Raw genomic sequence first — 25,955 nt, 5'->3', positions numbered from 1 at the left:
CCTGATGCTCCCGTTTGTTGATCAAGCCTATTTCTCACATTTGGTTCATAGAAAATCTCTGAGGCCACTATACAAAATGTGGAAAATCATTACCATTTTGTGGGAAAGTGGCTTCATAACCACAAATGTATGATGCTAATTTATTTAGAAGCGTTTGTTTTTATCGAATCAAAGACCCACCAAGCCATACTCACCATTTGTTTCATGGGAAATTTCTCTCAAGAAAATCTCCATGAGGCATTCCATTGTACAAAAAGTTGAAATCTTACCGTTTTATTGGAAAGCAGCCTCATAACCAAGGGATGTATGAAGCTAATTTCTTGGGAATATCTTTTTGTGGAGAGAGGTTTCTAATGAACCAAAAAAACCCCATTGATGCTTTAAAAATTGAGAAACAGGCTCCTTGCCTGTAGCCTACATTTCTCTTTTGCAAGGCAGTGTCACCTCTTTCTCTATATATATATATAGAAAAAATCTTCCCAACACTTATGGGCAAAAAATGAATAGTGATTTCATCTATCCTCATCACCGTTCAAATTTCATCGTGCAGTCATAATTATCCAGTAATGTTTTATTTTTGTATTTTCTTTTCTATATATCGGTATGACCTAAAATTTGAAGAATATGTACATCTTACTGAGACGCATTTAATAAAGTATATAAAAAATTATCTGCGAAAACAAAATTGACCAAAATACCATCGAAACTTTGAAGGGGTATTTTGGCCAATTTTTTCATGTAAAATATTTTTTATATTTTCGAAGATTTCCCTATTTTTGATGAATACACGCTCCAAATTTCAGGTCATTTCGATTTGTAGAAAAAAAAAAAGAACAATGAAACACTACCGGACAATCGTGACCGCACAATGAACTTTGGACGGTGATGGGGGTAGGCAAAATCACTGTTGGCATTGCATAGTATTTTCTATGTATATATATATATATATATATATATATATATATATATATATATATATATATATATATATATATATATAGAAAAATGCTTGGGTGAGCCCACTAGCTCACATAATAGTATAAGCCCAATGGCCCAGATTGAAATCTGGGCCGATCTGACGACCGAAAGTGTTTGAATTTTAGTTTTTTTGCTACAAATCTACATCAAGCCACACCTAATAAAAATATATAAAAAAAATAATCAATGAAATTAAAAATGACCAAAATACCCCCAAAAATTTATGGGGGTTTTTTGATCATTTTTTCATGTAAAATATATTTTTAATATTTTTCGAATATTTATCAACACATGTCTAAAATTTCAAGTGATTTAGATTTGTAAAATAAAAAATAAAATTCAAACACTATCAAGTATCCATGATCTTTAAATTGGCCCAGATTCAATCTGAGCCATTGGGCTCATTTTTTCTTGTGAGCTCATTGGCTCACATAAGCCTTATATATATATATATATATATATATATATATATATATATATTAGCATACGGATGCATCCGTAGCTGTAGAGGTAAGGTGCACCTTCAAATTTTATCATGGTATATAATTTTGATGTAAAATATGAAAATGGACGGTGTACATAATATGTTGTAAAATGCACTATTTCTGAGACTTAAAATCTTTTTATTTTTCATGGTAATACATCTCGATGCCAAGATGATTGATCAAAATACTTTCAACATTAAATCTACCTTTTCTGATGGATTTTTGAGGTGCATCTGTAGTTCTACATATAAGGTTGCAACCTTGTATAAACTTTTTCATATATATATATATATATGAAAGATGCTAGGGTGAACTCACTAGTTCACAGGAAAAAATGAGCCCAACAGCCTAGATTGAATCTGGACTGATCTGACGATCACGGATGTCCGATAGTATTTTAATTTTAATTTTTGTAAAAAAAAACCAAAATCACTTGGAATTTGGAGTGTGTGTATACTTAAAAAATAGGCGAATCTTCGAAAAATAACAAAAAAAGATTTTACATGAAATAAATTGACCAAAATACTTCCAAAACGTTTTTAGGGTATTTTGGTCTCTTTTTTTTCACAAATTATTTTTTGTATATTTTTATTAGATGCGTCTTGATGAGAAGAACATACGCCTAAAATTTCAAATGATTTGGATTTGTAAAAAAAAAAAAAATTAAAATTCAAACACTACTATACATTCGTGTGCGTCAGATCGGTCCATATTCAATCTGGGCTATTGAGCTTATACTATTCCATGAGCCAGTGGACTCACTCAAGCTTTTTCCTATATATATATATATATATATATATATATATATAAGGAAAAGATGGGATTAGCCCACTAGCTCATATGAGCCCAACGGCAAAAATTCAAATTAAATCTGAAGATCATGGATGTCCGATAGTTCTTGAATTTTATTTTTTTTCTTACAATTCTAAATCATTTGAAATTTTAAGTGTATATTCTTCTCATCAAAGAACACCTAATAAAAATATATAAAAAATTAATTCTTAAAAATTAAAATGACCAAAATACCCCCCAAAACTTTTTGAGGGTATTTTGCTCAATTTAATTTTTATGTAAAATATTTTTTTGATATTTTTCAAAAATTCACCTATTTTTTATAAACACACACCTAAATTTTCAAGTGAATTGGATCTGTAGAAGAGAAAAATAAAATTCAAGTACTATCGGACATCCATGATCGTTAAATCAGCCCAGATTCAATATGGGACGTTAAGCTCATATGTTCATATGAGCTAATAGGCTAATCCCATCTTTTCCCATATAGGAAAAAACTGGGGTTAGCCCACTATCTCATATAAACATATGAGCTCAACAGCCTAGATTGAATATGGACCGATCTGACGATCACGAATGTCCGATAGTGCTTGAATTTTATTTATTTTTCTACAGATCCAAATCATTTGAAATTTTACATAAGTGTTCTTTTCATCAAAGCGCACTTAATAAAAATTTAAGAATAGTTACCCGTAAAAATAAAAATAACCAAAATACCCTCCAAAACTTTTTCAAAGTATTTTACTCAATTTATTTCATGTAAAATATTTTTTTGTTATTTTTTGAAGAATCACTTGTTTTTATAAACACGCATCTAAAATCTTAAGTAATTTGAATTTGTAGAAAAATAAATAAAATTCAAACATTAACGGACATCCGTGATCGTCAAATCGACCCAGATTCAATCTGAACCGTTGGACTCATATGTTCATATGAGCTAGTAAACTAACCCCAATTTTTTCCATATATATATATATATATATATATATATATATATATATATATATATATATATATATTCCAAGTGATCCCTTTTTTCCCAAAATTTTAAGTAATTTTCAATTCCTGCGGCATTGGAGTAAAACCCAAACCCACAACCAAAGCACGAACAAATTCGATACAGCAGATGTTCACACTTGCTCCTCAACTTCTCAAACAAAATCCTCCCCTCTGCTTGGAGAAGACTTGATATCGAATGCCTAATCTCTTCAGCTGCTCGAACACGGATTAAACCAAGGAGAGGAACCCAAGCAAGGTGAAATGCGCAGTGAAAATTGCTTCATGGATGGAACAAAGGACAACTGGGTTTCTAAATGGAAGGGGGGGGGAAGAGAGAGAAGGAGATAGAACTTCAGGAAGGAAAACAACTGTGGGCCAAACATGTCACTCTTACGATGTCAATGCGTGTATCACATAATCAAACAGATACATCGATTGAACGTGCTACTCCTAAACTGATCATTGAGTGGAAATGGTCAAAATTAATTCGGACAACCATGTAAACTCCTACTCATTCCTCCTACTGGGTTTTCTATCAATTTACCAGAAAATTAAAAACCAAACAAAAATAAAGCTGTATTACTGTATATACAACATAATCATCTGTTATCAATCGGAAGCAAATGATGCTTAACACAATCACCTCTTATCAATCAGATGCAAAATGATGCTTAGAATCTTCCTCCTCATTTCACCCACTATATTTGCTGTCACTTGTCTCTCCAATGCATTATCGAAGTCTTCCTCATTGTTTCCATAATACCAACAACAAAATGCCTCCGCCACCACCAAAGTATGCACACCACAGTCATACCCATTCTTTTGTTGTAGAGTCTTGCCTTCAACAAATTTTGCAGACACGCTTTGGCCACCCATTAACACGTTGACAGCTCTATATAACTTCACTGCATGCCATTCATTGCAACCCATCATGCTATCAAAGTATAAGAATGCATTTTTCTTTCTAATATACACAAGCAAGCTCCAATGTGAGCCACCCTCTGCCATGCTCACATCATCGTTATCATTAATTGGAAAGATCACCAAATTCCGGCTTTGAAGTTTTAGTGGGTTGACAAAAGGTTCCAGGCCCTGTTTGTCAGTACAGCTCATGATCCAAAAAGATATGCAAGGGGGAACCAGTAGAATGTCTTGAGGAAGAGAGGAAGAAAGATATGCGAAATAGAATTCAATGATGCAATCATTAAGGAAGTAAGGGCCCTGAAGGATATCCAAATCTGATTTCCTCAATATGACATCTTCATAGCTCAAAACCTTCTCATTTCCCTCAGTAGCTTCCATCACTTCAATCTGCAACTAATACGGAAGGATGGACCTATGAAAATATTTGCTGAGTATTAGATGGAACTACTTCTTGAAAGCTAGTTACATTCCATGATTCAGTGATGCATCATTCTCTACGATTGCTCAGACTAATTCATGACTATAAATGGACACTATCATCTGCAAAAAAGACGAAAACGGTTATGGTGTTAAATTATCTTCATTTAAAATATCAAATTCAGAGATTTCTGACCAGCAAACTTACAAACAGGGACATGGAAATTCTCTTGATTATATACTTCGAAACCAGTGGACAAAGAAAATGTCATCTATCCCTAACACATATTGTGGAGAACTGGATGCCCAACACAAATACTAAAAACTGCACAATTGGGAATGAAATGGAAAACTTGAAATGATCAAAGAACAAGTTCCAAATAAATTAGATAAACCTTAGGAATACCATGAAAACGGATCAGCAAGATAATGAAACTATGAAGTTTCACATCCAATATATTTTCTCACATTACAAAGCAGCTTTGCCAAATCCAAGATCGCCGCCGTGCTGTTCTACAACAAGACAACAATGTATGCAACTTTTGTTGTATATCAGTTTGTATATTAGTGAAACCCTATCTGCAAATTAAAGCTCAATTTACAGCATCCACATTAGGGTTGTGATCTCACAGAATACACATTTCAGATAACCACAAAATTTCAGTTTGAATGATTTGACAATAAAGTTGTACTTATTTTTCATCCAGCATGTGCTCTTTTCATGAGCCAATGTTTCAAGAAGTTGATGGGATAGTGTTATATATACGTATTTGAAAGAAAAACACAATAACTTCCATACGCATAGTACGGATTTTTGGTAAGTACATAGCTGCAGTCTTACCATAAGTTTCCTCTCCAAAATCTAAAAAAGAAAGCACTGTACTGTCTGAAACATAGTTAAAGGGAGCACCTTCCCTAGACCATGAGGCAATCATATCAGCAGATTTTATTGCGGTTTTGGCAATGGTTCTAGCTTTAAGGTCGAATGTGAACTCTTCCTAATGGTCTAGAGTTGGCAATAAACTACTGGGCATCTGGTATCACACATGGAGCATTGCAATCCCTTTAGGCACCATAGATCGAAATTCCATTATACAGTTGCTCTGAGAATCTCAACAGTGGCCAACCAGGTGGTTGATGTATTAGCTCAATAAGGGTGCCATTATCAATCCCATTGGGATTTTCGGAAGGGTGACTGTCTGTGTATTAAAGGCCTAACAGACATGAGTAAGTGAGTTGGCTGAGGGAACTCTTAATGCTCAGTAGTTTCTATGCAATAAGTTGTACTACATTCCATGTTTTTGTCAGTCAGTTGTATATTTAGCAGTAAAATAATTCTTGAGGAGCTGACCTAACAAAAAGAGTTTTAGCAACTTCATTCTTGAAATCACTGACCTCAAATCCATCAGCAAGTCCAGAAATGCATGAGAAAGTTGAACTCGTTGAATTCAGTTTGAAGAAAGAAAACTCCATCTATGGTCTCTTTCTTGACACTTTAATGCATATATCATCAACGAAAGTCAGAAGTAGAAACAAGAAACTCAGGCAATGAACTCTGCTAGGTTTTTCTTGATCCCTTTGACGGAGGCGACCGAGCTAACTTGCATGGAGATGGAGCTATGAAAAATGAATGAATTACCTTGAGATGGAAATCATGACCATATCAGTGTTTACAAGTTCACCAGAATGAATCCTAAATTTCAAAAGTGCAGGCAAGGTGGATCTTACGAAGGTCCAACACAAGAATTAAATAATAGATAGGAGAGTGAAGGGCCAGAAGACAGGCATATAAGGCAACTGGGAAGGAAAATCAAATGATTGAAAAGGTCAATAGGGAATCACAGGTATTCCGAAAAGAAGCTTTCAAAGGAAATTCTCTATTGTCTGAACTATCCAAAATATTCTGTAAAAAAGCATTCATAAATTTCTGCAATCTACATACAAAGGACACCTAGTCCGAACTCAACATGCACAACAATATTATAATATGTAAAGCATGCTAAAGATATCAACTTGTGCATCCAATGCAATCAAGATGAAGCTTCTATAAAGAAAGTTCGTATTGCATCAACTTTCCAATAAAATTATACAGAAACAATATCAAGTTGTCACAATTCATCTACTCTACAAAATAATCAACTAGGATCAAACTCAAGATGCAGAACAATATAAATTCTTTCCAAGCTCTCCTCTCTACTTCAATGCAGGGCTTTAACATGGTGACGCCCAATGGAGTGATTTAATGGTATGAGCGTATGCTCCCATTAAGCTAGAGGATTATTTTAAACATTGGACATTTGTATTTGGTAAAGAAAGGATTCTCATCCACAACAAGCCTTTGCAAGCACAGTTGCTTTATCGTCAAGTGGAGTGACTAAGCTATTTTATTTCATCCTACAAGAGTCATAGTTTTGCAGCAAAGGTTGTCATAGGTTTCTGAAGTGGACCCATACTCAAAAGAACATCAAGAAGCCGGATATAGCGTAAGGTTCAAACAGATCAGTTGTTGCCCGCTCCAATATGCATTCTATTAGCGTTTTGGTTCTCCAAAGCTTTAAAAATTCCTTCTTTTGGACTAGAGTAATGGGTTGCAGTGATAAAAAATCCATAGCAGTGGGCGAAACACCATAACTACGGTGAAAGTGCAGAACCTTGGTCAAATGAACAACCAAGGTCTAAAATGCATCACCAAGGTCTAAAATTGTTTAACCGAGGTCAAAACATTCATAGCAGACTCTGAATTCCAAACTAAACTTCGCATGCCACTGACTGAAGAATTACCTGAGTTCCAAAAATGCCACCCAAACTTCACTAAGACTTATTAACTAACCTTTTGGCTATTGAGACCAGAGGCACGAGATGCTCTACTTGCGTTGAATCCAAGATGCAAGTGGGTTGTGGCAAACGTGTACCCTCAAGATACAACCAAGACCAAGTTAAGCATTGTATAGGCTTATCCAAGTTGCATGCTCAAGAGCAGCTTCTGAAAACACAGTCCCTTGAGCGGATTTGGCCTGAAAGAAATCCAGCCTGGGACCAGCTTCACTTTGATTAAAGCTTGAAGGAGTTGAGTAAAACTCGAAATACATATGCTATTCAATTAACCATGGCAAAAAATCGCTGCTTGCAATCAACTGCCACCAAAACCAAAACATGGGAAAGGACCTTGAATATCAATTTCAAACAGCCCATATATGGAGGGGTTTTGGATAAACTGTGGTAAAAAGCTATCAGTTGCAAATGGAGGACACGTGAAAATCATGAGAGAACATATGTCATGAGAGAGTGAAATGTGAAAATCATGAGAGAACATGTTATGAGAGACTGACACATCTAGAACACAGCAAGGCACATGGACAGAGGAGAGAGAGTAACCGTGGTGGAAAGTCGATATAACGTCTTAACTGCAGCGAAACATCATTATAATGGTGTTACTGCAACAAAAGGTTGAGACTTTCAAAAAAGGCTCTAAGTAGGTTCAACTTGGTTAGAAGTACAGTTTCTCTGTCTTGACCTTGGTAAAAGGTTGATCAAAATTTTGGCCAGAAAAAGATAACACACACCTCAACGGCTCAACCTCAGCCACAACCACGGCCAAACCCCGCAGATAACATGTTTGTGAGTGTATGTGTGCGTGTTTTAAGCATGCAAACAAATTGAAAGCACCCAGGTCTCTTCCAAGCCCCCAAGGCTAAGGAAATTTCCCACTTCAAAGTAGTGGCTGCGTAGGATTCCAGGGGTGTAAAATAGAAAATTTTCTCGTTTTCTTTCATTAACAACCAGGTAATTCTACTTATAATGCCAAAATACAATGGAAGCAGAAAATAAAACCTACTACAATCTATGGATCTTAACATTTACTGCATAAAGAAAATAAATTTTATTCCATAACAAGAATTCTATTACAATGTGACTTCTAAATCAATTAGTTAACTCTATTAAAAAAAAATGTGAATTCTAAATCAAATAGCAATCCTAATTCAAATAGGAATCCTATTTCAAATAGAAATGCTAGTTCAAACAGGAATACTAACCCAAATAGGAATTCTAATAAGAACAATAAACTGAAAATCGACTAAGAAACAAAGCTGGTAAGACTCATTTGAACTTTTCTCAAGGTCATCCTCATAGGACTTAACACACGCCACACCCGATTACCACACCAATGGTGCATTGATCCTTGTTCCCTATTTGAGTCCTCAAAATCTAGGAAGCACCTGTGGCAAAAACTAGGGCTCAGAGTATGAATACGAAGCCACTCGATATCCTTTCAACCCAAAACTAGGGCATGCCTCAACGTGGCAACACCCTCTAAACCACAAAACTCATAGGGACATGCCTCCTCTCAGGCTAGCCAACGTAGCTTGCCATCTTCTTATGGTCCTGTCTTACTAGGTGGGGCATCACCAAAGCAAGAGAGAGGAGACTAGAGGGGAGAGAGGGAGAGGGTATGGAGGAGAGTGAAGGACAAAGGGATAGGTCTAACCACCTAGATTTATGACAATGAGGGAATCCCACCTCTATAAAACCCTTCTAAGGTATGCCACTTTCTATTGGGACTCAAATTTTACCGAGCTACATTACGTGATTTGTAAGGTGAAGAGAGAATTAAATCTGAGACATACATTCCGTGATCCACCATCAGGATCAAGGAGGAATCCTAGGACCTTTATTCCTCATATCCTTGACCCATGTCCACTTCTATTCAAACTAGGATTAAATCTTCCATAATCCCATTAATTTGGACTCTATCTCGTTATATCTTCCATAATCCCATAAATTTCGGACTCTATCTCACATAGCAATAACTTCAAATCATTTTAAAAATCCAAAGTCAAAGAGGAAGATCTATTCCAAATTATTTTCAAAATAGAAGATATTTTCCACATCTTCACAATATCCCCAAAGAGATCTCCCAACAATCTAGAAGAACATGGGGCATCCCACTGTAGGACAGGTGGCCCTTTTGGGCCCAACATTCCACCCCATGTTGGCCCCTGACCTGTGGGGCTGGGTCCCGAAAGCCAACTACATGGATCCGAATCAGAGATGAAATTCTAGAAATATCAAAACTACCTTTTAGGACTTTTATGATTACAATAAATTTTAAAATTTTTGACAAATATTAAAAAATCAAAGGAACATCTATAAAGTTAAAAAATAATATTTCTGGCATTAGAAAAGTTCCAAATCACATTTAAAACAAAACTAGAAGTGGGTTGGTACCAATGGGTCAGGAAAAGTGACATCTCTGAGGCACTACACCTTTCCTAGAATCTGTGATCCATGACTATCTTCTCAGACAACCCAACGGAACCCATGATCCACAATCAATCACAGGGACTCATGATTGGTCCATCAAAGCTGACCAGTAAATGCCAAAACCACAAACTAATGTGTGGATTACCGGTTCCTTCCGAAGAGCAACTCATATCCATAAAGATGCACATGCACATAACACTATAGCGCAAGAGAGAAAATCTCTTATACAAATGTAAGAGGTTTCCTCTCTATAGGGCTGCTTCCCAAAATGCAGTTGACATGTGTACATGTCGTGCGGTAGTTGTTGAGGATTTAGCCCTTGCCCTCACAAGTTGCAACAATACGGAAGGATCCCAAAGGCTTACTGCTTATCATCGTCATCCCTAGATATCTCTCGGACATCAATAAGGGATGACCATTGAAAACCCTCAATGGTAATGCCTATGCCAAGGGGAACGGTTTTTGGACATGACCTAGGCCATAGATTGCCAACATAACGTCAGTCAACCAAAATTCCCATTGGAATGTGAATATCGATGCAAATAAAAAATCGGGATTCTTTAATTTTTTATTTTATATTCTTTTTAATTTTAGAAAAGGTGTTATTTGAGATTTTAATTTTCTTTAGGGTTATTATGCTCTTCTTTAATTGTAGAGATTTAAATGTTAGAATAGTAAATTCTCTATGGGAGTTGGTTAGAATAGATTTTTATGAGGATATAGTTTCTATTTTTGTGGGAGTTGAGATGGGTGGGGGACTTCTTAAAATTATGGGGAAGTTAGAGAGAGAGAGAGAGAGAGAGAGAGAGAGAAAGGGTCCATGTGATGGAAAAGAACAAGAAGATAGAGAGGAAATGTAAGGAGAGAAGAAACAGGAAAAATAGTTAGAGAGATAGAAAAAGGTCCCTTCTTCGTAAACGAAGAGAGATAGGAATTGAGTAAAGAATTTGAGGTCTTGTGAAATAATCTTTTCGGGTAGACTCCCTTACAGACCCATACAGAGAGTATTATCTCTCAACCTTTTTTATTTTTAGTATTCCTGTTATTATTTCTCCCTACATCAATTGGTATTAAAGCAAGTAAGATCCATCAATCACAACGCCGCCGAAACCTGCTCTTACAATCGAGGATATATTGCCGTAAATCATGGAGTTTATGGGTTAACAAATTAAGGAGAACATGAACACAACCATGGAGGGTATTCGCGGAGACATAAGCAAAATTAAACAACAGTTGGAGAATATTATTCTTCGAGACGAGCGTACTCACAACCACGAAGATCCAACACCAAGTTCTACTGTAGAGACAAATCGAGGCACACGACTGACTAGGAGTGTCGATCCTGAATGTGACGATCACATTGTGATGCAAGAACCATGATCTGATGAGCATCCACATGAACTTGGTATATAGGTCGATCTTCTCGAGTTTTATGAGGAACTTGAAAACGAAATCACGATTGAGCTTGGGATCTCAATGTTTTACTTCTAAATGTGCACTAAGTATTTGATGAGTTGGTTTATTGAAGAAAAAATACCGAGACGCATGGTGGGACTACGTCACCAATTATTTGATTGGCCTCTGAAGGATCTAAGCACGAGGTTGAGCTTCTCCCAATCTCAGGAGAATGATGCAAATAAAAAATTGAGATTGTCTAATTTTTTATTTTATATTTTTTTTAATTTTAAAAATGTGTTATTTAAGATTGCAGTTTTCTTTAAGATTATTATCCTCTTCTTTAGATGTAGATATTTAAAGGGTAGAATAGTAAATTCTATATAGGAGTTGGTTAGGATAAATTTTTCTGAGGATATAGTTTCTATTTTTGTAGGGGTTGAGATGAGTGGGGTCTTCCTAAAATTTTGGGGTTTCACATGGAAGCTAGAGAGAGAGAGAGAGAGAGAGATAGGGTCCGCGTGATGGAAAAGAAAAAGAAGATAGAGAGAAAATGTATGGGAAAGAAAAAATAGGAAAAGCAAGTAGAGAGAACATTGTAGGAGAAAGATAAATATATTTTTTATTATTCCAGTTGTCATTAAAGGGGAAAGGTCCCTTCTTTGTAAACGAAAAGAGATAGGAACTGAGTAAAGAATTTGGGTATAGTAAAAAATCTTTTGGGGGAGACTCCCTTGCAGACCTAGAGATATGGTATAATCCCTCAACCATTTTTATTTTTATTATTCCTATTATCATTTCTCCTTGCATCAATTGCCTTTTGGCAGTATTGTGATTGATGGATCTGTGACTTGGTCTGATACCAACTAATGCAAGGGAGATAAAGGGAAGAAATAATGAAAATAAAAATAATAACAAAAGGATTGAAAGATTATACCCTCTCTGGGTTTGCAAGGGGGTCCAACTTAAAAGATATTTTCACAAGATCCAAATTCTTTACTCAATTCCGATCTCTTTATTTACAAAAAAGATACCTTTCCCCTTTAAATACAACTGAAATAATAAAAATAAAATAAATAATAAAAAAACACAATTACCTCTCTCCTACAATTTTCTCCCTCTTTCTGCCTACTTTTCCTATTTCTTCTCTCCCATAAATGTCCTCTCTATCCTCATTTTCTTTTCCATCACGTGGACCCCTCTTTCTCTCTCTTAACTTCCACGTGAAACCCCATAATTTTAGGAAGTCCCCCACCCATCTCAACCCCCATAAAAATATAAACTATATCCTCATAAAAATCTATCATAACCAACTCCCATAGAGAATTTACTATTCTACCATTTAAATCTCTACAACTAAAGAAGAGAAATATAACCCTAAAAAAAACTAAAATCTCAAATAACACCTTTTCTAATTAAAAAAAATATAAAATGAAAAATTAAACAACCATGATTTTTTCAGTTGCATTATTCTTCCTAGGGTTGGGAGAAGCTCGATCCCGAGCTTAGATCCTTCAAAGGCCAATCAAATAATTGGTGTAGTCCCACCATGCGCCTTGATACTTTTTCCTTAATAAACCAATTCATCAAATACTTTGTGCTCATCTTGAAGTACAACATTTGGATCCTAAGCTCAATCACGATTTCTTTTCCAAGTTCCTCATAAAACTTGAGAAACTCAAGAAGATCGACCTGAATACCACGATCATGTGGATGCTCCTCAAATCGTGGTTCTTGCATCACAATGTGATCGCCACATTCAAGATCGGCACTCCTAGTCAGTCGTGGGCCTCGATTCGTCTCTTCAGTAGAACATGGTGTTGGATCTTTATGGTTGTGAATACCTCGTCTTGAAAAATAGTATTCTCCGACTGTTGGAACCTCTGTTTAATTTTGCTTATGTCTCTTCAGATACCCTCCATGGTTGTGTTCATATTCTCCTTAATTTGTTGACCCACAAACACCATGACTTGGAGCAATATATCATTGATTGTAAGAGCGGATTTTGGTGGCATTGTGATTGATGGATCTTACTTGCTCTAATACCAACTGATACAGGGGAGATGGAGGGAAGAAATAATTAAATAAAAATAATAATAAAGGGTGAGAGAATATACCCATTCTTAAGTTTTGCAAGGGAATCCACCCCAAAAGATCTTTTGACAAGACCAAAATTCTTTACTCAATTCCAATCTCTTCGTTTACCAGGAGAATGATGCAAATAAAAAAATCAGGGTTGTTTAATTTTTTTACTATATATCCTTTTTAATTTTAGAAAAGGTGTTATTTGAGATTTTAGTTTTCTTTAGGATTATTATTTTCTTCTTTACTTGTATAGATTTAAAAGGTAAAATAGTAAATTCCCTATGGGAGTTGGTTCGCATAGATTTTTATGAGGATATAGTTTCTATTTTTGTGGAGGTTGAGATGGGCGTGGGTTTCCTAAAATTATGGGGTTTCACGTGGAAGTTAGAGAGAGAGAAAGAGAGAGGGTCCACGTGATGGAAAAGAAAAAGAAGATAGAGAGGAAATGTATGGGAGAGAAGAAATAGGAGAATTTGGTATAGAGATAGGGAGGAAATCGTTAAGTGTGATAAAAATGTTTTTATTATTTATTTTATTTTTTACATTTCAATTGTATTTAAAAGAGAAAAGTATCATCTCTGAAAACGAAGAGAGATTGGAATTGAGTAAAAGAATTTGGGTCTTGTGAAAAGATCTTTTGGGGTGGACTCCCTTGTAGACCCAGAGAGAGGGCATAATCTCTTCACTGTTTTTATTATTATTTGTTTTATTCATGTTATTATTTCTCCCTGCATCAAACATCCACTGTAAATTTATTTATTTTTACATGCTCTCAAGGTCTTTAAAGGCCACAAACCCAGGCAAAGATTTGGTCATCCTCTCGTATTCTCAAAAAATGGGATAGTCGCTTTATTAAAGGCATTTGATCATCCACATAGAAGCCAACCTTAATACTTAGTCTGACTATGAACAAATTTGTTGCAATGAGCACCTAGGCCTCTCTGTGCCCATGAGTCCCCTTCCACATCTTGTTTTTCTTTTCTTTTTTTCCCCCTTCTTTTCCTTTCTTTCTTTCTTTTTTTTTTTTGGGTTAAGATAACAAATAGAAAAGTATCCTTAGTATTCGACACAAGTGCAGGGTAGATGTGGAGTGGCTAGTACCATAACTTGTCACCTCTTCTTCTACCCCTATAGTAGAGCACAGATGAGCCGCTAGTTTTTCTTTGTCAAGTGCTTGGTTGTGAACGCCTCTTTCTTTGGATTCCAACTGGCAAGCAACTAAATAACCCCTTATTTTCTTGTTGTTAACATTGAACAAAAATATTAGACTAGTGGCTGAGGTTTTTCCAGATACTGATTCTCACCATGTTAGGGATATCCTGATAAATGCCTGAAATGTAGTCCTTTTGAGAATACAACTCATAGAAAGTCTTACAAATCTCTTTTGTTGTGGGAAAGAAGAATAAGCCCTCACTAATGAAGAAGCTCCACAAAATCGGATAACAAGGAAATGATGAGAGAGTCATTTGCCTTCCATTTCCTTGTCCTCCGGTTGTCAAGTCCCTATTATCATAACTACCTATCAACATTTCTCAACTTGGGTCTTCCTATCAAAAACATTGAATCCAAATGTGACATAGAAGCAAAGCATTTCCATTTAAGTGATATTCATTATTTGGAGTCTTGGGATTTCTAATCGATTCATTGACATGTATGCCGACCTGCATTCATAAAAAATGCACAACTAGGAAATTTTGTCCCCCATCAAGGAAGCATTATGTTTAAATGTGAGAGAAAGCAAAACCCTGAAGGAACTAGGAAACACATGAAACAAGGTTTGCAAGCACTGGACTTAATGGTATAAAAAATGTGCTTAGAAAGGATAAAAGTACTTCTATATATAACTCGTTCACCAGAGTAAAGCAGTTGAAAGCTAATAAGACACAGATTAACGTCATGAAAAATGAACATGAATGGGTGAAGGTGTGACAAACTCAGTAGTGGCACTGCAGAGTAGACAGAGGCGAGAGGCGGCCCCCAAACAGTTTAGGATACAAAGGGCCCAGATGCCAGACTGCCTTCAAGCAAGCAATATGTTATATACACAATATACATAAATAATCCACATATTTATTGAGTATTTATTGATTATAACTACTTTACATGCATACTACGTATATATTTATTATGTATCTTCGTTCTATATAGCTGCTTCGGTCACTGATATTATATGCACAAGTATGAATCCATATAAGTTCATAAGCTGAGATAATTCATTTGTACAAGAAGTTTCTATCTTTAGGTCAGGAATATGCCATTATTTCCATCCAGGATCAAGTATTTTAGAAGAACACATTTCGTATAAAGAGAAGGCGAATGATGAAATGAAATGGGGGAGGTGACTCTTTTACCCTCGCCCATGTGCTGATTTTCTGCTTATGCTGACATGTTCACTTGACAGCCACATGGGAACTTTGGCTACAAAGACTGAAAGCATCATGAGTCCAAATGGGTGGATCAAGCAACAATTGCCTATTTGAGGGATAGCAAAAGGCGAATTGGAGAATCTAGTTTTCCCCAGACCCGAGTGTCTTATTTCTACGAAACTTTGTGAGCAACCAAGTCACCTTGGGGCAAACTCCCCCTATGGATGTTAACAAAAAACCCTAAAAACCTTGGTAATTGAGGAAAGACTCATCATGACCATCTGCCTTGTTGACTTGAAACAAATATTTGCTTGGTTTTTTTGTATGGGGAGTAAGTAGTTGGTGCAAGCCAGACTCTGATCTAGCACCATGAAGGTGGTTGTGCAAGCCAAGTTCTGATCTAGCACCATGAAAATGCCAAAAGGAAGAAGCAACATGCAAAAATTTGAGAGTGGGAGAAGGCAGTTGTGCAAGCCAACACATGCAAAAATTTGGGACCTATTTTAACAATCTGATTAGGAATTCATGCCCCACAAATGGTGTTCACAAAAAAGTGAAAGGACAGTTCCTTGGGAGAAAGATTCAATTACTCACCAAATCCAAATTCTAAAGTTCACAAGGAACAATAAATAATTCATAAGAGCAAGAAATATCTAACCCATAACATCAACAAATATGAAATAAGGTAAATTATTGTTCCATACGTGATCATCAAACAAACATACACATATTTCCTGAAACATGACCGACCTCAGAGATCAGTTTTGGGTAGTAAACAGATGATCCTCAAGTCCACAATATTAATTCAAGATGAATCTCGTTTGTGTACCCATAACATATTAGTTTTCCTTCATCTTGGATGTGTTTCTTAAGTAGCTCCTCCCATTCATTGCACTTCTACTCCATGCACTTATCCAAAATATCACAGTGAATCAGCCAATCATACTCCTGAAGGCACTCGCAAAAAATTGGGAATAAAGAATGAAATTATCCTTAATTGTTTATGACATTCAAAATTTTCAGCACTAGGGTATACTACAGCCACAGGTTGTTGAAACCAGTGTTTCAAGGTTCGCGCGATTATGGTACATTAAATAAAAAGGAAATACATTAAAAAAAAGAAAAAAGAAACAAAAAAAGGGATGCATGATCAGGGAAAAACATGTCCTCTTATCTATTTCTCTCCCTCATGCTTCTCCCTCTCTCTCTCTCCCCTCCCACCCACCCAATAAACTATAGCATAGTTGGCCCCTCTCTCTCTCGCCCCTCCCCACACCCCACCCAATAAACCATAGCATAGTTGGCCTCAAGATTGGGTCTCTCTTGTGCCATGTAGAGGCTAATCGTAAGAATGGGATTGAAGGAAGATTTATTGTGCCATGTAAAGGTTAATTGAAAAGAATGGAATTGAAGGAAGAGTGGCCTCTACAATCAAGTCTTATTGACCCTATTAACCCTAACCGACATGGGAGTTTCAGCCTATTGAGCGAAATGGGATGGATGGAAGGTTGTTCAAGAAAAATCCAAGGATCAGACGATGAGAAACTGCGCCAAGGGTTACTTAAGGCAATTGTAGAGAGAAAATCTTTGGCCATTTTAATGTTACAGAGCCGGATATAAGAAGATGGTTTTTAGATGAAATAATTTGAGAGAGCGAGAGGGTCTAGGGTTTGAAAGGAAGCTGTAGAGAGCCCGATATAGAAAAAAGAGGGCTTTAGAGAAACTGTATAGAAAGCGAGAGAGATGAAATAAAAGAGGCCGGCCCCTTTTTCTATTTTTCTGACTCAAAAATGGTACTCGAATCTTACTATAGCAACTAACCTGAGTGCTGCTGAAATCAGATCGAGTTTTACCATATTACGGGCGAGTTACAACAGTAATCCCCCAAGTATAGCACAAGTAACTCACCGTGAGTTTTCTATCGAGATACTCACCTCGGCACCCTACCAAGTCAGAGTCGACGCGGCCGAGTCCCAGCACACTGATTGAAACTATTGAGAGTGCTTTTTTATAACTGATAGAACTGCATGTGGTTTGTTTTCTGGTATTAAAAATGCACGGGCGTAATGGATGGCTTTAGATTATGGAGAAGTCCTTGCCCTTTGCCTTACCTCATCAAACAGACAATGAAGAAATTTGTCCATGGTGCCTAGTTTGTCACTACCAAAAATTTGAGGTTCAAAGCTCATCTCTTCTCCACAAGTGCATTATAATCGAGATGAATAATATAGGGAGAGGAGACTTCATCCTAGAGGATTTGCAACTCGCTAATATAAAGTAGTTAACCACCAAAAAACCACTTACCAAGAAAAATGAAAATTTGGCTAAAATTATTTGTATCACATTTAAGTTGGAAGGACCCTGCATCATACCTCTAGATAAAAACTTTTAATGTAATGCTAAAACTCATATGTCAAACATAAGTGAGTGAAAGTAATGTATATTTCAATTGAATCTAGCATCAATGCTACAACCATCCTGTATAGTGCTTGGCAATCAAGAAACTAGTCAAAGTAGTAGAGAGGTGGAACTAAGGAGATGCATCTTCGTTTTTCCATGAATAGGAACTATGCAGATACATCAATGAATCTAGATAGCAATTTAACACCATCAAACAATTGAATAGGACAAAACCATTCTTCTTGGCCTAAGTGTTGTGTTTGAACATTTAAAAAAACAATTAGAAATCTGAAACTTAAAAACTGAAAATTTCAAGCTGGATCTAAAGCCCTAAGCAAAGAATCGTCAATAACTATTGGTTCCTTAACACGCACACATTTGTTATCACCACTGGAAGTAGGTTTCAAGAAGAATCCTGTGCAGCTCCCTAGAAATGGCATTATACAAATTCTATTATTTCTAAAGAGAAAAAATGCAATAATACTAGGGCATAAAGAACCTCTTTCCCTTTCCATGAAATCCATGTCCAGTATATGCAAATTCTGATAGAGAATCAAACCCTAATTTAATGAAAGCGTGGAATTGAGCCGTCAAATATGGAATCCATGTAGAAGAACTTGGAGGCACAATTAACGAACAATGTGCAAAAGCCATAATGATGAGATTAAGGCATCTTCATATGGCATAACAGTATAAAAAAAAGCATCCGCATATGGCATGCATAACAGAGTAGAGAGATACATAGAAGAATAAGTTTTGACAGAAAAAGAAGACCGAAAATGTGAAAGAAGGTACTGGAAACATAAAACCCTTGACAAAGGATCAAAAGTGGAAGCAAGAAAGCAAACTGAACTCGAGTCTGAGAAAGTTGCAGCAACAACGAGAAAGAGCAGCATGTTGCACGCAAATGTTACAAGATTTAACACAAGAGCTACAAGAGATATAAAAAGAAACTAAAAATCGAGAGGAAGTAAATCAGGAAGAAAGAGCTCATACCTGTTACAAAAACCAGAGTGTATCTCTCGTGCAACTCTCTCTATCTAGAGATAAGAGTCCCTTTCAGATTACTCTACTATGTCCCTCTGCTTCGTCTCTCTCGAAGTTTCCTGCATACCCTGCAACTCTGGTTTGCTCTCTTATAATTTTTAATTGTTTATAATATTTATCTCTTCTTTCTCTCTTATAATATTTTTCTCACCTGTCTCTCTAATTTTTTTTTTCTCTTCTCTCTCTCTAATTTTTTTAGGGTTCTGTTGACGTACGGATGCATCCGAGGGTGCTCTTGACATACATCTCTCTCTAATCTTTTTTGTTTGGTTGCTGTTGACATACGGATGCATCCGGTGTAAAAGTAACTCAGGACCTTCGTATTTTATCATGATGAAAATATTTTTAGAATTATCTCAAAATTTATTTTTACATCTAATTATAAAATTTAAAATTTCAAAAATGGTTATAAACAAGTAGATCTATAAACCTATAAAAATATTGAAAATAGATGGCGTAGATAATATGTTGTAAAATGAAATTTAGAATAAAAAAAGTTATGGCCTACAAGGACTGAGGATTTATCCCCTTAAACCTCGATATTTTAAACAAAACTACTTTAAAATCAAGACTTACAATTATTATGATTATATTAAAGTATGGAAAAAGACTTAATTACTTCAAAATAAGCAGAACACATATAGCGGGTTTATCATGTTCAGGCTTAATGAAGCCCATCAAGAAATTCCTTCATGGTTTAAAAAATTAATGTTATACTAGGGTCCTGCCCCAGATATTTATCCTCAACCGTTACAATGTTCATTGTCTAAATTCCAGGCAGCCAATTGAAATTGGTCGAAACTTGAAATATTAATCCATTTTACCACCTTATATGAAATCTCATGGATACTCAGGTGGACCTATTTCATTACCGAAGATGAAAATTGGGACTATATTCCCCATTTGAAAAGAAATGTACAAATAAAATGGTGGGACAACTTTGATATCAAAGACTTGATCCTCGAAACCATCAAAATTATTAAGATCAAGGTTAATACACCTAGACTTGGTCAACCGACTGGAACGACCTCATACTTAAGGCTCCTACAATTTGAAAATCCTAAATTATCAAAGGAAGAGCTTCGAAAAAAGCTAATATCCATGTTTGACGATGAGAAATAATTCATGTTAATAAGCGAAGGCGATAAAGACCAAAACAAAGACGATAGTGCTGGAATTTTGCCACCTCTTAATTAATGGGCCTGAACGACTCCACCAAACTCCAGGACACGAGGTCCATAACCAAAATACTTTTACTAAAGTAAAAACCTTTTATTCTACGGCTCAGATCTTGCCGACAGAAATCAAAGGGACAGTTGTTACTATTCCTAAACTTTCTACGTGGCAAGGATCACCGACACCACTGACAACCACTATATTTTGCCTTTCCACATGAAATATGTTTTTCATACTCAATTACTCACCATAAATGATGCCAGAGATATACATTGGAAGTCTCAATTCTTAAATGGACTCCCAGCTCTATTCAGTGAAAAGGTTAAAACCAAGCTCAAAAATACTAATAGAGAGAAAGAAATCCTTTATGAGAATTATACTCTAGGACAGCTAGATAATGAGATTTATGCCACCGACTTAGAACTTTGTACTGACCTCAAGCTTAAGAGACAAATTGAAAAACAAAAGATTACTTACAAAAGAGAAATGTAAAATTTTTGTGAACAATTCGGTTATTACCCCTTTTTTGAAAAAACCGACTCCAAAAAATATAAGAGTGACTCTAAAAGAGGTGATTATAATAAAAACAGAAAATATTATAGAAAACAAAAAAGAAAAATGTTCAAATCAAATAAAGATGATGCTGAACCCAAAAATAGGAAGCCAAATGGGAAAATACCCATTTGTAAGAAATGTGGGCGTTACGGACATTTTGTAAATAGGTGTACAGCAAACAAAAAATCAATGAAATTTCTGATGGACTCAAGAGATATTTAGAGCAAATTCTGCCAGTAGGAGACTCTTCTGATGAAGAATTATCTATTTATGAGACAGACTTAGAAGATGAAGTTTTCAAAATCAACAATGAAACTTCTAATAGTAGTGAGGCTGAAGAAGATTGTAAATGTGACCATTACAAAGCCCTATTAGAAATGCAAGGTCTTAGTCTCAATTTACTCTCTCAAGAACAAAATTTGGTTTTAGATATTATTGACAAAATTATTGACCCCCTTGATAAAAGAGATGCTCTTGTTAAATACCTTGCTAAAGAAAAGACTGAAAGTCAAGTCTTTAAACCTACTTATGACCTCAAACAAATAATTGATAGGGTCAATAAAAAACAAATAATCTCTGAAAGGAAAACCACTATTTCTGAGCTGAGGTTTGAAATAAGAAATTTAAAAGAAGAATTACAAGCTCTGAATAATAGAATTACTGTCCATGAGACTTCTGGTTTAGGAAATCTCCAATCACCTGAGAGTTTAATAAATGAATTCGAGAATACCCAAAATCAAGATGAGATTGTTAACATAATTGAGAAAATTGATCTTAAACAACTAAATTATATTAACATGATAAATAAAGTTATTACTCAAAAATGGCATACCAAGGTTACAATTGTTGTCTCCAAATAATACAGTTTTTCAGCCATAGCCCTCATTGATTCAGGTGCGGATCTCAATTGTATTAATGAAGGACTTGTCCCGTCAAGATTATTCGATAAGACTACCCAAGTCTTAAATACTGCTAATGGCAAAAGACTTTTAATCAATTATAAGCTTTTCGAAGCCACCGTTTGCAACAACGATGCTTGTTTCTTGATGCCATTTATTATGGTAAAAGGTCTAGCTCAAGAAATAATTTTAAGAACTCCTTTCCTGAGTCTTTTTTATCCCATAAAATCTTTAGACTCCTCGGAATTGAATATGAGATCCAAGGTCATAAAGTTAAGTTTGAATTTATTGAAAAACCAAAATTAAAAGAAATTATGGATGGACTGACATTTCTAAATGAAGAAAACTAAACTAAAAGAAATTTGAAGTCTGAAGCTATAAAAAGAGGATCTCCCCCTCTTGAGGAAGCACCTCTCCTTGGAGTTCACTGAGTCTTCTTTCCTCAATCTATTTTATTTCCCTTTCTCTAAGATTGTAAAAGGGTTTTAAGTGTGTTTAACGTTTGGTAGATTGGTGTGGTTTGCTAGTGTGGTTTTTATCTAATGTAAATACTTCGTTTTCATATTGTATTATGTATTATTCTTAGTTCGAATGAATATCAATGTCTTTGCTTTAATCCTTTATTTTCTTTGTTATCATTTAATGATTTTCCTATTCCACTTGACGTACTAAAAATTGTACGTCAAGCGGAATAGGAAAAACATTAAATGATAACAAATAAAATAAAGGATTAAAGCAAAGACAGTGAGAAGACCACACCAATCTTCCAAACGCTAAACACACTTAAAACCTTTTTACAATCTTAGAGAAAGGGAAAGAAGATATAATAAGGAAAGAAGACTTAGTGAACTCCAAGGAGAGGTGCCTCCTCAAGAGGGGAAGATCTTCGGACTTTAAATTTTTTTTAGTCTAGTTTTCTTTATCTGGGAATATCAGTTCATCCATAATCTTCCATGTGGAAAGGTGAAAGATAGTGGTTGTCGGTGGTGTCGGTGATCCTTGCCACATAGAAAGTTTAGGAATGTCGGTCCATCCATAATCTTCCATGTGGAAAGGTGAAAGATAGTGGTTGTTGGTGGTGTCGGTGATCCTTGTCACGTAGAAAGTTTAAGAATAGTAACAACTGTCCTTTTTATTTCTGTCTGCAAGTTCTGAGCCGTAGAATAAAAAGTTTTTACTTTAGTAAAAGTATTTTGGTTATGGGCCTCGTGCCCTGGAGTTTGGTGGAGTCGTCTCAGTCCATTAATTAATAGGTGGCAAAATTCTAGCACGATCGTCTTCGTTTGGTCTCTATCGTCTTTGCTTATTGACATGAATTCTTCCTCATCGTCAAACATGGATAGTAGCTTTTTTCGAAGCTCTTCATTTGATAATTTAAGATTTTCGGATTGTAGAAGCCTTAAGTATGAGGTCGTTCCAGTCGGTTGACCAAGTCTAGGTGTATTAACCTTGATCGTAATAATTTTGATGGTTTCGGGGATCAAGTTTTTGATATCAAAGTTGTCCCACCATTTTACTTGTATATTTCTTTCCAGATGGGGAATATAGTCTCAATTTTCATCATCTTCGATTATGGAATAGGTCCACCTGAGTATCCATGAGATTTCATATAAGGTGGTAAAAGAAATTAATATTTCAAGTTTCGACCAATTTCTATTAGCTGCCTGTAATTCAGACAAGGAACATTGCAACAGTTGAGGATAAATATCTGGGGCAGGACCCTAGTATAACATCCATTTTTTAAACCATGAAGGAATTTCTTGAAGGGCTTCATTAAACCTAAACATGATAAACCAGCTATGGGTATTCAGCTTATTTTGAAGTAATAGAGTATTTTCCCATGTTTCAATATAATTGTAATAATCGTAACTCTTGATTTTAGAGGCTTTGTTTAAAATATCGTGGTTTGAGGGGATCAAATTCCCTGTCCCTGTAGGCCAGAACTTTCTTTATACTAAATTTAGAATAAGCAACAATATCATGTCCCATGTATTTCCAGATGATTTCTACTTATCCTGTTTCCTTTAGGATCGTTTCATAAAAGAGTTGTGGTTGAACTCATCTCTTGGATGCATATGATTGACTAGATAAATTTTTACGATTTCATCTGGATTGAGATGAATGTGAATATTATCAATTGGCATAATAGAGAGATGATTTTTCCCAATATTCTGAATTTCCAGTAGACTGTATTAAGTCTTTAGAGATACTAAGATTATTTTCTTTAAGGTTGACCTGCCTTGAGCTCTCGCCTGGAATTTTCATATATTCTTTTCCCTTGGATGCCCTGCAGGAATTCTTGTGTTAAAAAATCAGGTAAAGAGTTAGTATTTTCAATTCCCGAGGAGTCTAAAGATTTTATGGGATAAAAAAGACTCAGGAAAGGAGTTCTTAAAATTATTTCTTGAGCTAGACCTTTTACCATAATAAATGGCATCAAGAAACAAGCTTCGTTGTTGCAAACGGTAGCTTCGGAAAGCTTATAATTGATTAAAAGTCTTTTGCCATTAACAGTATTTAAGACTTGGGTGGTCTTATCGAATAATCTTGATGGGACAAGTCCTTCATGAATACAATTGAGATCCGCACCTGAATCAATGAGGGCTATGGCTGAAAAACTGTATTATTTGGAGACAACAATTGTAACCTTGGTATGCTATTTTTTAGTAATAACTTTATTTATCATGTTAATATAACTTAGTTGTTTAAGATCAATTTTCTCAATTATGTTAACAATCTCATCTTGATTTTGGGTATTCTCGAATTCATTTATTAAACTCTCAGGTGATTGGAGATTTTCTAAACCAGAAGTCTCATGGACAGTAATTCTATTATTAAGAGCTTGTAATTCTTCTTTTAAATTTCTTATTTCAAACCTCAGCTCATAAATAGTGGTTTTCCTTTCAGAGATTATTTGTTTTTTATTGACCCTATCAATTATTTGTTTGAGGTCATAAGTAGGTTTAAAGACTTGACTTTCAGTCTTTTCTTTAGCAAGGTATTTAACAAGAGCATCTCTTTTATCAAGGGGGTCAATAATTTTGTCAATAATATCTAAAACCAAATTTTGTTCTTGAGAGAGTAAATTGAAACTAAGACCTTGCATTTTTAATAGGGCTTTGTAATGGTCACATTTACAGTCCTCTTCAGCCTCACTACTATTAGAAGTTTCATTGTTGATTTCAAAAACTTCATCTTCTAAGTCTGTCTCATAAATGGATAATTCTTCATCAGAAGAGTCTCCTATTAGCAGAATTTGCTCTAAATATCTCTTGAGTCCATCAGATATTTCATTGATTTTTTGTTTTGCTGTACACCTATTTACAAAATGTCCATAACGCCCTCATTTCTTACAAATGGGTATTTTTCCTTTTGGCTTCCTATTTCTGGGTTCAGAATCATCTTTATTTGATTTGAACTTTTTAATTTTTTTTTTCTATAATATTTTTTGTTTTTCTTATATTCACCTCTTTTAGAGTTACTTTTATATTTTTTGGAGTGAGTTTTTTCAGGAAAAGGTAATAACCGAATTGTTTACAAAAGTCTCCCATTTCTCTTTTGCCAGTAATCTTTTGTTTTTCAAGTTGTCTCTAAAGCTTGTGGTCAATACAAAGTTCTAAGCCGGTGGCACAAATCTCATTATTTAGCTGGCTTAGAGTATAATTCTCATAAGGGATTTCTTTCCCTCCATTAGCATTTTTTAGCTTGGTTTTAACCCTTTCTCTGAATAGAGCTGGGAGTCCATTTAAGAATTGAGACTTCCAATGTATATCTCTGGGATCATTTCTGGTGAGTAACTGAGCAAACATAATCATATGCTTGATTAAATTCATCTTCTGATATTATGACAGAGCATCAATATTCCATTCAACTATAGATCTCCCATCATATTGAGCACCATTTGAAAATATATCTTCTTCATATTGAAGATGGACAGGTGAAGGCCTAGGATAATACATTTTTGTAGTAGCAGTAGGCCTAGTCTTTGTTCCATAGTTTATCCTATTAATCTGGTTAGGTTGATCAGGATTCCTAAACATATCCTCAAGTTTAAGGATTTCTTCATTGCTAATATCTTTAAGCATGTTTGCAGTGGATCTTTATCTTTATTTTTGTTGCTCTTTTCATCACTTATTTTAAGAGTAGCATGCCTGTTAGCTAATTCATCAAAGCAT

At 35.3% G+C, this 25,955-nt stretch overlaps 1 protein-coding gene across 6 annotated transcripts; it reads right to left on the bottom strand.

Moving 5' to 3' along the window:
* Positions 1-3,623: 3,623 nt before the first annotated feature.
* Positions 3,624-19,226, bottom strand: LOC18425988 (Cysteine proteinases superfamily protein). 6 transcript variants are annotated; one of them, XR_016058417.1, is made up of 4 exons: positions 19,100-19,226; positions 5,991-6,234; positions 5,002-5,103; positions 3,624-4,718 (listed from the first exon to the last, which is right to left on the bottom strand). XR_016058417.1 is itself a non-coding variant. In XM_088870628.1 (3 exons), the coding sequence occupies exon 3, from the start codon at positions 4,554-4,556 to the stop codon at positions 3,894-3,896; it is 663 nt and encodes a 220-aa protein (XP_088726754.1). In that variant the 5' UTR covers positions 4,557-4,718; positions 5,991-6,234; positions 19,100-19,226; the 3' UTR covers positions 3,624-3,893. The 6 variants fall into 6 exon arrangements, 2 of the variants coding, with proteins under 2 accessions (XP_088726754.1, XP_088726755.1); XR_016058418.1 differs by lacking the exon at positions 5,002-5,103 and having other exon boundaries at positions 3,624-4,590; XR_016058416.1 differs by lacking the exon at positions 5,002-5,103 and having other exon boundaries at positions 5,991-6,212.
* Between the last annotated feature and the right edge of the window lie 6,729 nt (positions 19,227-25,955).

This window comes from Amborella trichopoda, chromosome 6 (genome assembly GCF_054954075.1).
Source record: "Amborella trichopoda isolate Santa Cruz 75 chromosome 6, AtrichopodaSantaCruz75HAP2 v2.0, whole genome shotgun sequence".
Taxonomy (NCBI): domain Eukaryota; kingdom Viridiplantae; phylum Streptophyta; class Magnoliopsida; order Amborellales; family Amborellaceae; genus Amborella; species Amborella trichopoda.
The sequence above is the reverse complement of the archived record's forward strand: the minus strand, read 5'-3'. Positions and strand labels throughout refer to the sequence as shown.

Bases quoted from the DNA above. Each gene is read 5' to 3' on its own strand.
- LOC18425988 (XM_088870628.1), bottom strand. From the start codon at position 4,556: ATGGAAGCTACTGAGGGAAATGAGAAGGTTTTGAGCTATGAAGATGTC.